This window comes from Schistocerca piceifrons, chromosome 5 (assembly GCF_021461385.2).
Source record: "Schistocerca piceifrons isolate TAMUIC-IGC-003096 chromosome 5, iqSchPice1.1, whole genome shotgun sequence".
Lineage (NCBI taxonomy): Eukaryota > Metazoa > Arthropoda > Insecta > Orthoptera > Acrididae > Schistocerca > Schistocerca piceifrons.
In genome coordinates this window covers 206,714,118-206,729,213 of record NC_060142.1, presented here as the reverse complement: position 1 = coordinate 206,729,213, position 15,096 = coordinate 206,714,118, and the positions used below count along the sequence as shown (strand labels likewise).

The window sequence follows — 15,096 nt, the reverse complement described above, 5'->3', positions numbered from 1 at the left end:
TTCCAACACTGCAGGAGCCACAGCTGTGTGCGGCCGGTCGGCAAGCGGAAGATCGGACGCGTTTGCGCGACGTTGTTGCGATGATGACAGACTCCTCGACCAACTTTTCAGCGTGCTTTTGTTCACTGACAAATCTCCGTAAACATTCTGCAAGCGCCTATGAATATCTGCAATGCTCTGCTTCTCCACTAAAAGAAACTCAATGAAGCTCTCTGCTTGGAACACACCTCCGTTACAGACGCCATTTTGAAAGCTGCGTATAGCGTCGCCACCTATTGGAACCGCATAAAAGTGAAGCAGAAACGGTCCACAATGTCCCACAACAAATACCGTTCTTTTCAGCCGAAAGTAACCTAGAAAAAAAATTGTTGCATTACTAATTGAACACTCCTCGTATAATCGTTGTTTAATTGCTAGTAGTGTACTCTCCAACATTTCCATCAGTACTTCACGGAGAAAGACACGGGAATTATCTCTACTGAGCGTGTTAAGCAGAAGATGGACCATTTATGGTAAATCTCTGTTGATGCCGAAACTCATGAGTTATCTTACGATTTCCAACTTCCAAATATGACTACTGTGGCTGTGGAATATTCCTTCCCTTACGAAGGCGGCCTCGTCTTCAAACAAAAAACACGTTTAGGAAGGCAGGGCTGTTTACGATTTAGTGCAGTTCTCATAGGCAGAGCTCCACCCCCTGGGAAAAGTCAGCAGCTGACAGGTCTTGTACTGTATAATACTTGAACGGACGTTCCACACATTGGCGTTGGGAGGTTTCTGATTCCTTGGATATTGATCGTCTGCTAATGCTGGGGCATTCCTCAGTTCTCTGTAATATAGCTTCCTCAGACGGACCAGTTCGGACACTACCAGTTTCCCGTCGGTCTGGTCTAAGGAATCCTGTTTCGTGAAGACCGCCATCAAATTTTGCAAACTTGACATGATTTGGTAACTTCTTCCCTGGAAATCATTCGGCATACGGGCGCCTTGCAGCTTGATCGTTGCATCGTGAAATACATGTCAGCTAACTCAGTTAGTGTGTCATCCTCCATAAAGCATCTTTAAACATCACTAGAAAATTTCATGTAAAAACAACACAACATAAACAATAATAATGCAGTTGTTTACCGAGAGACGTGGACACTGCTAGCAGTAACGAAAACTTACCCTTCTTAGTAGTAAGATGTAATCGTGTTGCAAATCAGATTCCAGCGCCAACGTGTTTGATACGAAACGCCAAAACAGTGGTGAACTTTGGCCCAAGGGAAGACCACTGTCCTGCTCTTCAATGTCCCCTAGCGGAGAAATGGTGCACATGTGACATTTGTGTCATATAACAAAATTGGTTGTTTTTATTCCTCTAATAATTCTACGAATTCATATTCGCAGTTTTTTTACACACTTTACACGTCTAGTACATCCAGTAGCTCCGCTAATATATACTTTTTTTAATTTATTTTCTTGCCTGTAAAAATTTTTCGCTTTACGTTTCCATCTAGCGCCGTTTCCGTAGGCATCAGTAGATAATTCATAACTGACCTCTTTCCTGCTAGGGACACTAGACAGATCTTCTCGTTATTCAACCCATTCCATTATTTTTCCGTATCGTATATTATTGTCCTATTTAATTTATTCCATAGAGACTCATTTCAAATGTTTCTAGTTTCGGCCTTTTCATTGACTTCCAGACAGTGTTGTCCTCCTAACGTATCATTCAGGAGTTTCTTTCTCAATTCAATATTAATGCTTAGCAGCAGAGCTCTTTTGCTGGAAAACATTTTTCTTCCTAGGCTTATTTGCTACTGATACTTTTCTTCGCTCAGTCATTTTGTGTAATAACTGTTAACAGGAAAAGTGTTTCACTTACTAGAATAGCTGTTTCGCAAAATTACTGTTTACAAATTAAAAATCTTCTTCCACACTACGTCACTTCCATTGATATGTTGTTTAACATGGCTCTTATTCTGAGCAAAATTTGGCGACAATTACATTCAACGTGTCTTTCTTACTATCAGCCAGAGAAGCCATTTCGTGTGTAAACTTTAGCAGTGTATCTGTTCCTTTACCAGTTCCATTTTTCTACCGGAGTTTATTTTCGTATGCTTTATTGCATCCTATGTAATAAGTGACAAATAACGACAAAAACCTGCTGAAAGAAATGAAAAGTGGTCAAAAAGTTCTGAACTCGTATCCAGAGTTCGAATCCAATCCTTCGTACTAGGTAACAGGTTCAAGTTCTATATGACATTATAAAATCGCTTCGGACAGAGCGGACGTGATACCTTTAATAATATATTAGCCGATTTGCTGTTCTTGCGTGCTTTAAAAAGTTATTTAATGCCCAGTCTTTTATGTCATTGAGATAAACAGTCGTCATGATCCTCGCCAACGCCCCCCCCCCCCCCCCTCTCTCCACTCCGTTACATCAACACATCCACGTTCACAAGCAACGGTGAATGGACAGAGGTTTGAAACTTCTGTTGTTGACTATATAATTTATTTGCGTACATACGAAAGTGCCCTCTGAAAATCGTGTTCCACAGAACTGTTGCCGCTCGCAGCTGTTTCGGTGTACTGAAGAATCGGCACTATCAATTAAGCAATTAACATCTCTGTTCATTAATTAATCTCCTTCAAAGGACGAACTGTCAAGAAAGTACGGCTATAAAATTATAGTGGACGAAGAATAGTGCACGAACCCTTGTCCTGTGTCTTACGTCAAAGCTGAAAACTATCAAGGGCTACTTTCCTTAGCAGCTGCCGCCGTTCATGCATGACGATACAGGACTTAAATTTTCCATGCAATTGATTGGATTCTATTAATAAACTACTGTTAAAGCTGTAATGAACATGCAGTGATGTACTCTCAATTCCTACGTGTGATAAAAGTGTTAGTCTAAGGTCTGAATAGTGATTTGTAACATAAACCGACAATAATTAGGATTTCTAATCACTCTTTTCTAAATATTATTTTTAACGAGTCGTCGTGTTTCTCATCAAATATTTATTAATGCTATTTGTGAGCCACACGTAAGACTAACGGTGAAGTAATTCCAATATTTCAGTATGTGGTATCGAGAAGTGTTCTACAGTGTTCTCATAAGGTTGTATGATATTTTCCACTTTAGCGTATCAGTTGTCAGAACGACATGTATTCAGCACCTTAGCTGACGTGTGAAAGATTACTTGTGAAGCAATAGCGATAACGTTAAAATGAAGATTATTACCGACAGCAAAATGTTTCGTTCACTGCCTTGTATTTGTAAGAGAACGGAACGAGTAACTATCATATGAGACACTAATTCATTTGAGATGCAGAAGGCTATTGTGAAAAGATTGTTAGCGAGACTGGTTCCGAGAAAGAAATACTCTGCCACCAATATGATGGTTTCATTAGGTCACAATCGTGTATATTACGTTGTCTGAAATGCGATGAGCATATATTTTTTGTTTCTCATCAGTCGATCAAAACGACGTTTGATAATTGTGTAGTTCGAAGGATCAGTCTGTGATCGAACTCACTGTGCTGTAATGGCAAAAGAATTTCCTTGTATTACTCCGAACATATGATTCAACAAAAACTGGAAAACATATGTACGTACTTACTTTGACTTTGAAAGCACTTTTGGGTTAGTTCTTACATGTTTTTTCGAGCATCACAAGTAATGTTTCCAATTTTACCTATATATGTTATGATACATTTAACAATTGCTCTTATGTTGCAAACACACTCGAATATGGCCTAAGTGTCGAAACTGCACTCGTGCATTGAAAAGTAAAATAAATCATCCCAATCAACGGTGGAAAGATGATGTGATTTAAAAAAGATATTTATTGGGTATCCATCTAGCAGAAACAATAAGTTAGCTAATTCTTCGTCACCATATCAAGCAGTTATGTCTTAAGCGAGCGAGAATAAGAAACTGTTAACATAAGAGTGTGATGTGTGTAGAGCCTGTTAAGTTGTGAAATAACTATCGCTAAATGGATCTGATACCTGTTGCCTCGGCCTTACTCTGGTTCTTCTATTTGAGAAACCAGTTTATGCAGTAGCAAATCCAGGTGAAGCATACTGCAACTGCGACCGAAATGTCGATTTCATCCGTTTAGCGGTAGTTATTGTACATGACACCGCTCTGCACCCACAAAACTTTCGGCTGCACAAGCCTTCACACTTACTTTATGTGTCAAGTTCTTCTCTCTACGGTTTGTTTTATTGAAAATAAACGTGAAAGGAGTTAAGGGCATTTATGACCTCTCAGAATAAACGAAATGGTAATATACTTTCACTTGTAATTTTCACCACCTGCTAAATGTAGTCTCATAAGTGATGCAACACTTTTTCGCCTCAAAGCAAGATGGTTTTATTCATGAATTAAATGCTTTCCACATCTACATCCATATCTGCATACATACTCCGGAAACCGCCTTAGGTTGCATGACGGAGAGTACCTTTTACCGATTTGGAACTGCGTCAGGTCTGTGTCTTTTAGCCGTTCTCCTTGTTCGCTGTCCGTCTTCGTCCCTTCACCGCGTATGTTCCTGTTTCTATGCGTTTGGGCGCTGATGACCACGCTGTTTAGCGCCCGAAAACCTCAAACCACACACACACACTCTACTAGTCATCTCGTTTCCTGTCCCAATCGCAAACAGAGCGAGGGAAAAATGACTGCCTAAATGCCTCCGTATGAGACCTAATTTCTTGCATTCTTATCTCATGATCCTTACACGAAATAATCAATGGTAGCGGCAGAATTTTTCTGCAGTGGATCGCAAATGCCGATTCTGTAAATTTCCGCAATAAAGCCTTGCGAAGAGAGCGAAGCCTACCCTGTAAGGGATTCCCATTTGAGTTCACGAAGCATGCTGATCGAACCTACCGGTAACAAATATAGCATCACGCTTCTGAACTGCTTCGATTTCTTGCTTTGATCTGACCTGCTGTGGCTCCCAAACACTCGAACAATACTCAAGAATGGGTTGCATTAGCGTTCTATACCCCGTCTCCTTTATGGATGAGCTACATGTTCCCAAAATTCTCCCAATAAAAAGAACTCGCGCATTCGCCTGCTCTATTACCAACATGACTAGCTCATTCCGTTTCATACTGCTTTGTAACGTTACACGCTTGGATTTTTAATCGATGTGGTTGTGTCACGTTGCACCCTAATAATGCTGATTTCAATGTTACAGTTTTGTTTCTCCTACTCATCCGCTTTAACTTACATTTTTCTACATTTTCTGTTACTCACACCAACTAGAAATTTTCTATAAGTCATCTTGTATACTCTTACAGTCATTCAAGGACGACACCTTCCCACACGCCACAGCGCCACCAACACACAGCCGTAAATTGCTGCTCACCTTGTCCATCAGGTCATTTATGTATATATCAATAGAGAACAAAAGTGGTCCTATCACTCTTCCCTGGGGCACTTCTGACGATACCCTTGTCTGTGATGAACACTGGCATTCAAGGGCAGCGTACTGGGTTCTGTTAATTAAGAAGCCTTCGAGCCACTCACATATCTGGGCAACTAAACCGAATGCTCGGACCTTCGTCAGCTTTGTGCAATGGCGCATCGTGTCAAACGCTTTCCGAAAATCTAGGTACATGGAATCTGCCTGTAGCACTCCGTCCGTGATTTGTACATCATGTGAGAAAAGGACAAGGCAACTTTTGCACGAGCGATACTTTCTGAATCCGTGCTGATTTGTGGACAGAAAGCATTTCCGTTTCAAAGAAATTTATTATATTCGAACTCAGAATGTCTTACTATTCTGCAGCAGACCAATGTTACGGGTTTTAGTCTGTAATTATGAAGCTCAATTCTTTTATCTATCTTATATACAAGAGCCATCTCGTCTTTTTCGCTGGGCGAGAGATTCGCGGTAAAAGCAGGCCAAGTATGACGCCAATGCAACAAAGCACTCTTAGTAAAACCGGATTGGTGTTGCATCTGGACCTGGCGACTTTCTTATTTCCAAGTCTTTTAGTTGCTTCTCTTCGTCACTGATGCCGATTTCTATGTGCTCCATGCGAGAGTCAAACGACGGTACTTTTTCATGATCCTCCCGCGTGAATGATTTCTTAAACGTGAAATTTAAAACTTCGGCTTTCCTTGTGCTGTCTTCTGTTGCGCTCCAGACTGGCCGACGAGTGATTGCGTAGAAAGCTTCCACGCGCTTAGTGGTCCAACATCTGGGGTTCTCGGCAAGATCTTTCGCTAAGGTATGACTGTGGAAGTCACATTTACCTTTTCACAAATGCACGAATTTCTACTGACTTTCACCTGTCAACATTTGCACGCTCTTTCTTGAACTATCAGTACAATAATCTCTGTTTCCTCAGCATTTTTCGAATTTGATTGTTAAAGCATCCTTAATCAACTTACTCGGCGCGATTTACAACCAGTTTAAATCTTGCCCATAAAACGTCCATATCTGTCACGTTAATTTGTTCCACAATTCTTTGGCTGTAAAACCCTAGTTTTCAACGTAATCCGTTTAATTCTATGGGCTTACGCCACCTTAATGTGGGAGCCTGTATGTCCCACAGGTCTGCGCCTCAATCAGGCTCTTGCCGCTTCAGTAGCTTCCCCATCATTGCTGCAGTACTTCTGTCGGAGTCCATTTTTCAGTGGCCAAAAGAGATAAAGACAGAAGGTGGAAGATCTGGGCTGTAGGGCGGATCAGGGAAAACAATCCACCAAAGTTTCGTGATCTCCTCTCTGGTGGGCAGACTTGTGTGTGGCCGTGCGCTATCATAGAGTTGAGAAGTGCATTCGAGTTTTTGTAGCCACGAACAAGCTGTAATATTTTTTCAGCTTCCTAACAGTCTCACAATAGACATCGCAGTTGATCTTTTCACCATGACGGGCGATATCTGGCAGAACAACCCCCCTGTGTCCCAGAAGACTGTAGCCATGGCTTTACTACTGAGGGTACTCTTTTGAATTTATTCTTCGAAGGAGGTTTGCGTGGTGCCACACAAAGTGGTGAACTCATGTCTCATCGCATGTGCAAATTTTTTCAGTAAATCTTATCCACTAGTTTTAAAACGAGCAAACAGTTCGGCACATTTGAATCTTTCCTCTTTATGCTTTTCAGTTAGGCACAAACTTTTGAAAACTGTAACTGGTGGACATGTGTATCAGCACTACCATCAGAGGCAAGTTGAGCTCTGAGTTGCTTGATTGTTGTTCGTCGATCACCTCAAAGAAGAGTGTGAGCACGTTACAACATTGCAGGCGTGCGGCTGTGTGTGGTCGGCCTACGCGTGGAGGATCACACAGATTTCCTTCTCCTTGTTCTATCGATGGCAGACGCTTCGGCCAGCGACTTAGTGCGTGTTTATCCACTGCCCAATGTCCTTAGACGTTTTTCTATTCTCAGACTGTTAGGAAACTGAAAAAAAAATCATTACAGCCTGATCGTGTCCACAAAAACGCGAATGCAGTTCTCCACCACATGACAGCGGAAGGCCACACAAAAGTCTGCGCACTCGTGAAGAGATCGCAAAACGTTGGTGGATCGTTCTTCTGGTTTTCTGCCAAAAGAAAATCAATAACTACACTTTGGTTGAAATGCATCTCACAAGGGGACATTAACAGGTATAAATAAACGGTATTGAAGAAACTTGGCGCGTACATAGAGAGGTCAAAATAATGCAATATACAATTTTTCGTTTTCACACAATTTCACTTTTAAGGGGTAATTTGGCATTTTAGGTTTAAAAGAAATGTATTCAAAACCATATTATTTGAAATGTAATTAACGCTCTTGAAAACTGTGTAATCACATTTTGTAATAGTTTGAAACTTTTCAAATTACCCCCACCATCATTAATTAATTCTGAAAGAAAACCTTTTTCTACAACATAAATTAAAGAAACTTACACGCCACATCCATCCATGTATAATGAAGCTGGTAGCTGAAATATTACTTTTGGAAAATAAGCTGCGCTCAATATGATGTCGGAATATTTTCAACAAACCTAATTAAAATATCTATACGTTCATTATTATTCTAATTATTTATTTTACTTATTTTTGTTTTATGTTTTAAATTGTTATTTTACGTTTTAAATTCATTTTTTACTTTTTTCTCGTGTATGTAGTTTGTTAATTGAAAATAATAAGTTAGTCATTATTATGATACTAAATCATTAACATAATGATTATCTGTAAGAAAATGCTAAAAACTTAACTTTTTTACGTCATGCGCATAAAATGAATGAAATTACGTAACTTAATACGCACGACGGACATCAGAATATAAAATAAAATTCAGCAGGATTCGCATTCGTGATTTGACTCGGCATATTTCAGTGCACTGGAAAACCTTGGCAAAGAGAACAGATGATGTACTAATGGTTGCAGCTTGATTATATTGTTTCTCAAGTGGAATCTGACACCCATAAACATTCAGCAGGACTAGATCCAAAAATTTTCTCGTGAAGTTCTTCCAATATCTAATGCCATATACGAGTACATCCAATGACTGCAACTGTCCCGTCGAGCCTATTGGGATCACCAGATCAAAAAAATTCTTTGTCGTCAGGTATGATGCTCAAAACGGTTCATTTACAATAAACACCCCAAGAATCTAACAATTATACAGATTTATTTTGCTGCAATGCGAAAGAAAATTTCTGTCAAATATCTTTTGACGAGTGCAGACATTACTTTACCATATTTTGATGCCGTCATAAAAACAGTTGGAGATTCTGAAGGACTTGCTCGAATTCTCGGTCTAAATTTTCTTTTAGTTTCTTTCATAACTTTGAAATGGCTGGTCAGTGTGAAAAAACCGTTTTGAGCGTCCTACCTAAGGACAAGGAAATTGTTCGTCTGGGGATCCCAGAAGGGTCGATGAGACAGGTACAACCGTTGGACTTTGGATGCTGCAAGCAATCTGTGACAGCATTTTCAGCTCTAGTTTTGCTGGTTGAATATGATGTCAGTATCCACTTCAGAAACAATTTAATTAAACAGTGGTCTACAGTACATGATCAGTTCTCTTCACCAAAATTTTCTAATGTATTGAAACACGCCTGGTTGTAATCGAGCTATTTAGAGGATCACCTACTACAGTCTGAAATGCTGCTGAATTTTCTTTCATATTGTGTTGTCAGTCGTATGTATTACGTGAAAGAATTTCTTTCATTTTATGTGCATGATTTACAGGTAATCGTGATTGCAATGATTTTGTATGTTAATAATGAGTTATTTGTTACTTTCAATTAACAAAATACATGTATGTGTAATGGTAAACCAAAAAACATGAATAACAATTTGAAAAACTAAACAAAAATAAGTAAAACAAACAATTAATATAATAATGAACGTTTGGATATTTAAATTAGGTGCGTTGAAAATACTCCAACTGCACATTGTATGCAACTTATTTTTCGCAAATTGTATTTCAGAAATCAGCTTTGTTAGACAGTGAAGGACATGGCGTGAAAGCTTCTTTAATTTATGTTACAACAAAAGTTTCATTTTTTTCAAAATTATTTGAAGGTGGTGAGGTATTTTGTAAAATTTCAAATTATTACAAAAGTTGATTATAGAGTTTCAATGACGTTAATTACATTTCAACTTTTAAATGAAATCCATTTTTTTAATATCTTGGCTTCGAAGATGTTTCTTCTAAACTTCATATGTCAAATTACCTTTCGGGATGTGTTTTACCCCTTAAAAGTGAAATTGGGCAAAAAAGAAATAAATATGTTGCATTAATTTGATCTCTCTTCACACCCGCCAAGTTTCGTCAAGATTGCTTATTTACACCTGCGAATTTTCCCTTCTCGGCCATACAGCTTTGAAAAAGCTGTTATCTACCTGGAGTTGCTGGAAATGTGAGATGATGTTTGAGTGTTTAAGAACGTCGCAAAGAAATATTATTTTTTGAACCAAAATTGGCAGAGAAAAAGGTGTTACATTACTTATTGAACGGCCTCGCAATGTCAAGTCAAAGAGCGTCTTCGCGAGAAAATGTCTTTCGACATCAGCGATCGAGCTGCTTATCTAGTGTAAGAATTTTAACTGGGAAATTGTGGCCATTCCACTAGAGGCAATAGCATGTCTTTGAAAAATTTGCACATTTTCTTGGGACATGACTTTTTTCGATCATAGTTGATCATCTTCAGATCCATGTAGTTCCGTAGGCAAGCCGATGGTCTATATGAAACTAGATACAACGGGTTGCCTACGCAAAATACTTGGATCAGAAGACTTTCACCGGAACTAATCACATCGCAAAGATGAATGTGCAGCTGAGGCGGAAATAAACGATAAAGTTTAAATATAAGCACAGCTGCGGAACCTCTATCGGTGAATCTGTCAAGAACAGTGAGCCGGTCTTTTACTGAACGACAAAGTCTCACCATTGTTGGTGACAGTCAATATGAGGCAACTGTCTAACTTTTGCCAAATCGCATTGCCTGCTGAATTAAAGATGAAACATGAAAAATATGTAATATTCATGATAAGAAGTTTTTGGTATGCAAAGGCGTCCTGTTTATCCAATGACCTTACTGCTGCTACGCTAGAGTCTGCCAGATACTGATAAAAGTGGATGAAAGAGGAAAGTAATGCAAGACAGTGCGACTGTGAGGTGGTTTGTGAGTTTGTGCTGTGTGTGCGCGCGCGTCACTCGACTGGGTGGTCATGCCAAGGAGATGAAGGGACTTGCCTGCGTCGTGAATGGGGCTGAAGCCGTCATCCCGTGGCGACAGCCGGTACCCGTAGAACTGTAACTTGGCCACCTGGTTCTTGGCGCCCGCCCTACGCCACTCTTTGTGCGCTATGCCTGAAGTCCAGTCGGCGCCTCCTGGGGACACAACACGGCTGCCATGTAACACAAGTCGCGCTGCTCGCCGGCGGCTTCGCGGCCTCTTCTGCGTCTTGTGCTGTCTCAAAACCACCGACGACTCGAGAGACAGAAGCGTCTTACATCTGGAAAGGCTCTCTTCCCAGCTGTACTGATATCATCAAGTAAGCGGGATCGAGGAATGCTCACTGTCCTGTGCATGCACACTTGTTGTTCATTACTTGATTTTCACTGAAAGTAATGCATTACAGGAGAACGACAGCTACAATACAATTTTGTTAACACAGATACTCTTCATTTTACAGTGAAGCATCAAAGAAACTGGTACAGGCATGCTTATTAAAATACAGAGACATGTCAACAGGCAGAATACGGCGCTGCGGTCGGCAGCGCCTATACAAGACAATAAGTGTCTGGCGCAGTTGTTACATCGTTACTGCTGCTACAATGGGAGGTTATCAAGATTTAAGTGAGTCTGAACGTGGTGCCATAGTCGGCGCACGAGTGATTGCATACAGCATCTCCGAGGTAGCGAGGAAGTGGGGAGCTTCCCGTACTACCGTTTCACAAGTGTATGGTGTATATCAGGAATCCGATAACACATCAGATCTCCGACATCACTGCGGCCGGAGAAAGATCCTGCAAGAACGGAACCAACGACGGCTAAAGAGAGTCGTTCAACGTGACAGAAGAGCAACCCTTCCATTTTCAACGAAACATCATCTATATGGGCTTCCGGAGCCGAAGGCCCACTCGTGTTCGCTTGATAACTGCAGGACACAAAGCTTTACGCCTCACCTGGGGCCGTCAACACCAACATTGGACTGTTGATGACTGGAAACATGTTGCCTGGTCGGAAGAGTCTCGTTCCAAATCGTATCGAGCGGATGGACGGTTACGGGTACGGAGACAACCTCATGAAACCATGGACCCTGTATGTCAGCAGGGGACTCTTCAAGCTGGTGAAGGCTCTGTAATGGTGTGAGGTATGTGATTGGAGTGATATGGGACCACTGATACGTCTAGATACGACTTTGACAGGTGACATGTACGTAAGCAACCTGTCTAATCACCTGCAAAGGCTCACCGGCCATTTGACCATCTTCTTCAGTGCGGATGCACAAACAGTGCCCGAACTCTTACGGGAATCGGCAGTAAAGCCGCGAGTAATGAGTATGATGGGTAGGGGCACTATGAATATAGTGCGGGACAATCGAATGTGGGTCTCACGGGAGGCGTGCCAGAGATAATTCCCTGCAGTCGCACTATCCTGTGTCCTCGGTGGCTCAGATGGATAGAGCGTCTGCCATGTAAGCAGGAGATCCCGGGTTCGAGTCCCGGTCGAAGCAAACGTTTTCAACTGTCCCCGTTGACTTATATCTACGCCTGTATGCAGCTAACGGTATTCATTTCATTGTAATTTCATGTATCCATTGATGTCCATTGTGCGTTCCGACGGACTTGGGCAATTCCAGCAGAACAATGCGACACGTCAGACGTCCAGAATTGCTAAAGAGTGTCTCCAGGAACAGTCTTCTGGGTTTAAACACTTCCGCTGGTCACCGATCTTCCCAGAAATGAACATTTTTGAGCATACCTGGGATACCTTGCAACGTGCTGTTCAGAAGAGATCTCCACCCCATCGTACTCTTACGGATTTATGGACAACCATGCAAGATTCATGATGCCGGAGGTGCTACTTTAGACATTATTGGAGTTCATGACACTTCGTGTTGCGGCACTTCTGCGTGCTCGCCGGGGCTCTACACGATATTAGGCACGTGTGCCAGTTTCTTTGGTTCTTCAGTGTACTTACAACAGGTACTGTTTTCAGAATGAATTTTCAATCTGCAGCTGAGTGTGCGCTGATTCGAAATTTCGTGTCAAATTCGAACTGTGCGCCAGACTGCGCCTGTAATCGAGGACCTTTCCTGAATTTACCAGGGAATTTCAAATCAGCGTACACTACACCGCTGAGTACAACCTCATTCAGGGAACAGCCCACAGTCTGTGGCGAGCCATTTCTCCACAGTACCTTTCTTTTGAGACTGCTTTTCGCGCAAGGTATGCAGGAGAACTTCTGTGAAGTTTGGAGATGAATTACTGGTCGAAGTAGAATGGTGAGGACACTCGGGGAATTGTTACTGGATAGAGCAGTTTGTAAGGGTGTTTCCCAATAAAAGGCAAACGTTCCGGTTTAGCATACAGTTTTAAACTGCCAGGAAGTTTCAGTCCTAATTTCATTTCATTTCCCCACGTCATTCTCATATCTTATCAATGAAGAATGAGGAACTTAGGATAGTGAAGAACTTGGGTTTAACTTTGGATGAGCTTTTCAATAGAGCAGAAAATACTGTTGCGACGTATGGGAAGACTTCTGGTTGCCCCTGTGCTTCAAAAATTTCGCAACATTGTGACATTAATGTCACATATATTGTATCATTCTCTGCCGCTATTTCATCAGTATTATTTTGTGAGTACTGGACCTGAGAGCTGTTTGCTTAGAAGAAAAGCTTTGCTTCATGCTGTTGTGGACAGAGATGGCGCCATGGCCTGTAGGTGGCGGGTGCCATACCTCTACAGCCATCTCTAGAGAATAATTGTGTTCGACATTTTTGCTTTTCCTGCATGGAAATTAAAGGCCATTGTGTCAGAACACTGTCCGACCAGTGGATGTTCTGGAAAACTACTGCAGATACACGTGTGGGACACATTTTATTAGTTTCACCAGACCAAAAACAACAAAATAAATGGAAATCGTGCTTTTCTTTAACGCCGTACAGTTTTGCGATGGCTTCAAATTAGCGAAGTTGCTACATTTCAGACGAAATCTTTTGTTAGCCGTAACTCCGTAACTAAACATTTGCGGACCTATGTTTATATGATTTTTTTCTTTAGTTTTACTTGTAGAATAACATATTAAAATATTTGTGTATCTTTGTAAATCATCCTGTATGAACAATTACTGTATGCCTTCCATGTGCAATCTCTGCGGGAGCTGAACCTAGGTGATCCTGATTTTCAACGCCGTGGGACTTTCTACGACTGCTGCTGAATCAACGCAGTTTCCTATTTCACGTCGTCATTTCCATATTCTATCATCTTCAGTCAACCACAGCAACTAACTGACAATGTTTACAGTCCACGCCAGCGCGCTGCGGGATTGCGTTCGTTGCACACGGCATCAACGACGTTGTCATATCTCACAAACGAAGCGTTTCCTGCAATAAGTTGTAATTAATTTTTTAGTTTATCTTTTGGTGTAGTTTGAAGTCAACAATTACGTATCACCCTGTACATTTGCCTTACGGCATCATCTTTTCGCAGCGACACTTTCAATCTCGCAGCGGGCAGTGATCACAATGTTTTGGCATTTAAACATTCTGCTTAGAGTATAAGATTTATTCGTCTATATATTTGAAAGTTTTAATTTTGGACGACTGAAGAAATAAGAAACTGGAGATATGAATATTTGCAGACCTTTTCGTAAAGTACGTAGTAATAATCAATTGTGACGAGTTGAAACTGTCTTTTGAAACTGGTGCTGAACTGGACTATTCATTTCCAGAATCATCGCATTGTTTGCTCCGTTAAACAGCAAAAATATTTCGGGAATATTGCTGAGGAATACGAATCTTGAGCATATTAGACGAACTTTGTGTGCATGCAGCATTTAATGACTAATCGATGCTTTGAGCCAGTCCATGGGGCGTTCTCAGATAGCACAACTGGTAGCACTGTGCCCCCGAGTTCAGCGTGCTCGACGTCTGGCTCAATTCAGCACTTAACTTGCCACAGTTCCATTAACAGGCAAAAATCTCAGATACAGAAACGTTCTACATCCGGTGAAAGAAGAATGGAAAAGTAGAATTTGACATTTCGTCGGCAGCGTGGTCGTTAGAAACGAAGCACAGGTTCAGATTAAGGCATGATGGGGAAAGAAATCTTCAAAGGAATCATCCCGGAACTTGTCTGAAACGAGTTGTGGAACTTATGGAGAATCTAAATCTGTCCGGACGGGGATTTGTCCGTCGTCCTCCTGAATGAGAATTCAGTGTCCTAACCACTGCGCAACCTCCCTCGATAAAATCAGATGAAAGAATGTACTATAACTGTAAGCAGCTACTGTAAGTCAGTCTGCAGTGTTCGGAATTCACTGCCCATCAAAATAACAAAAAAGTTATTTTGTGACTGATGGCAGTTTTCTGTTATCACTAAACTGCGAAACACAGTCTCTGCTTCTCAGTAGCTTTCCTTCAT

The 15,096-nt window shown here is 41.1% G+C and overlaps 1 protein-coding gene across 1 annotated transcript in view; it reads right to left on the bottom strand.

Annotated features, from left to right (window-relative positions):
• The window catches only part of LOC124798894 (retinal homeobox protein Rx2-like), a 49,657-nt gene extending 37,727 nt beyond the window's left edge, over positions 1-11,930 (bottom strand). The window contains exons 1-2 of the mRNA XM_047262425.1: positions 11,924-11,930; positions 10,699-10,836 (exon numbers count right to left, since the gene is read on the bottom strand). Of these exons, the coding sequence (XP_047118381.1) occupies positions 10,699-10,836; positions 11,924-11,930 (145 nt within the window). The remainder of the gene's footprint in view (positions 1-10,698; positions 10,837-11,923) is intronic.
• Between the last annotated feature and the right edge of the window lie 3,166 nt (positions 11,931-15,096).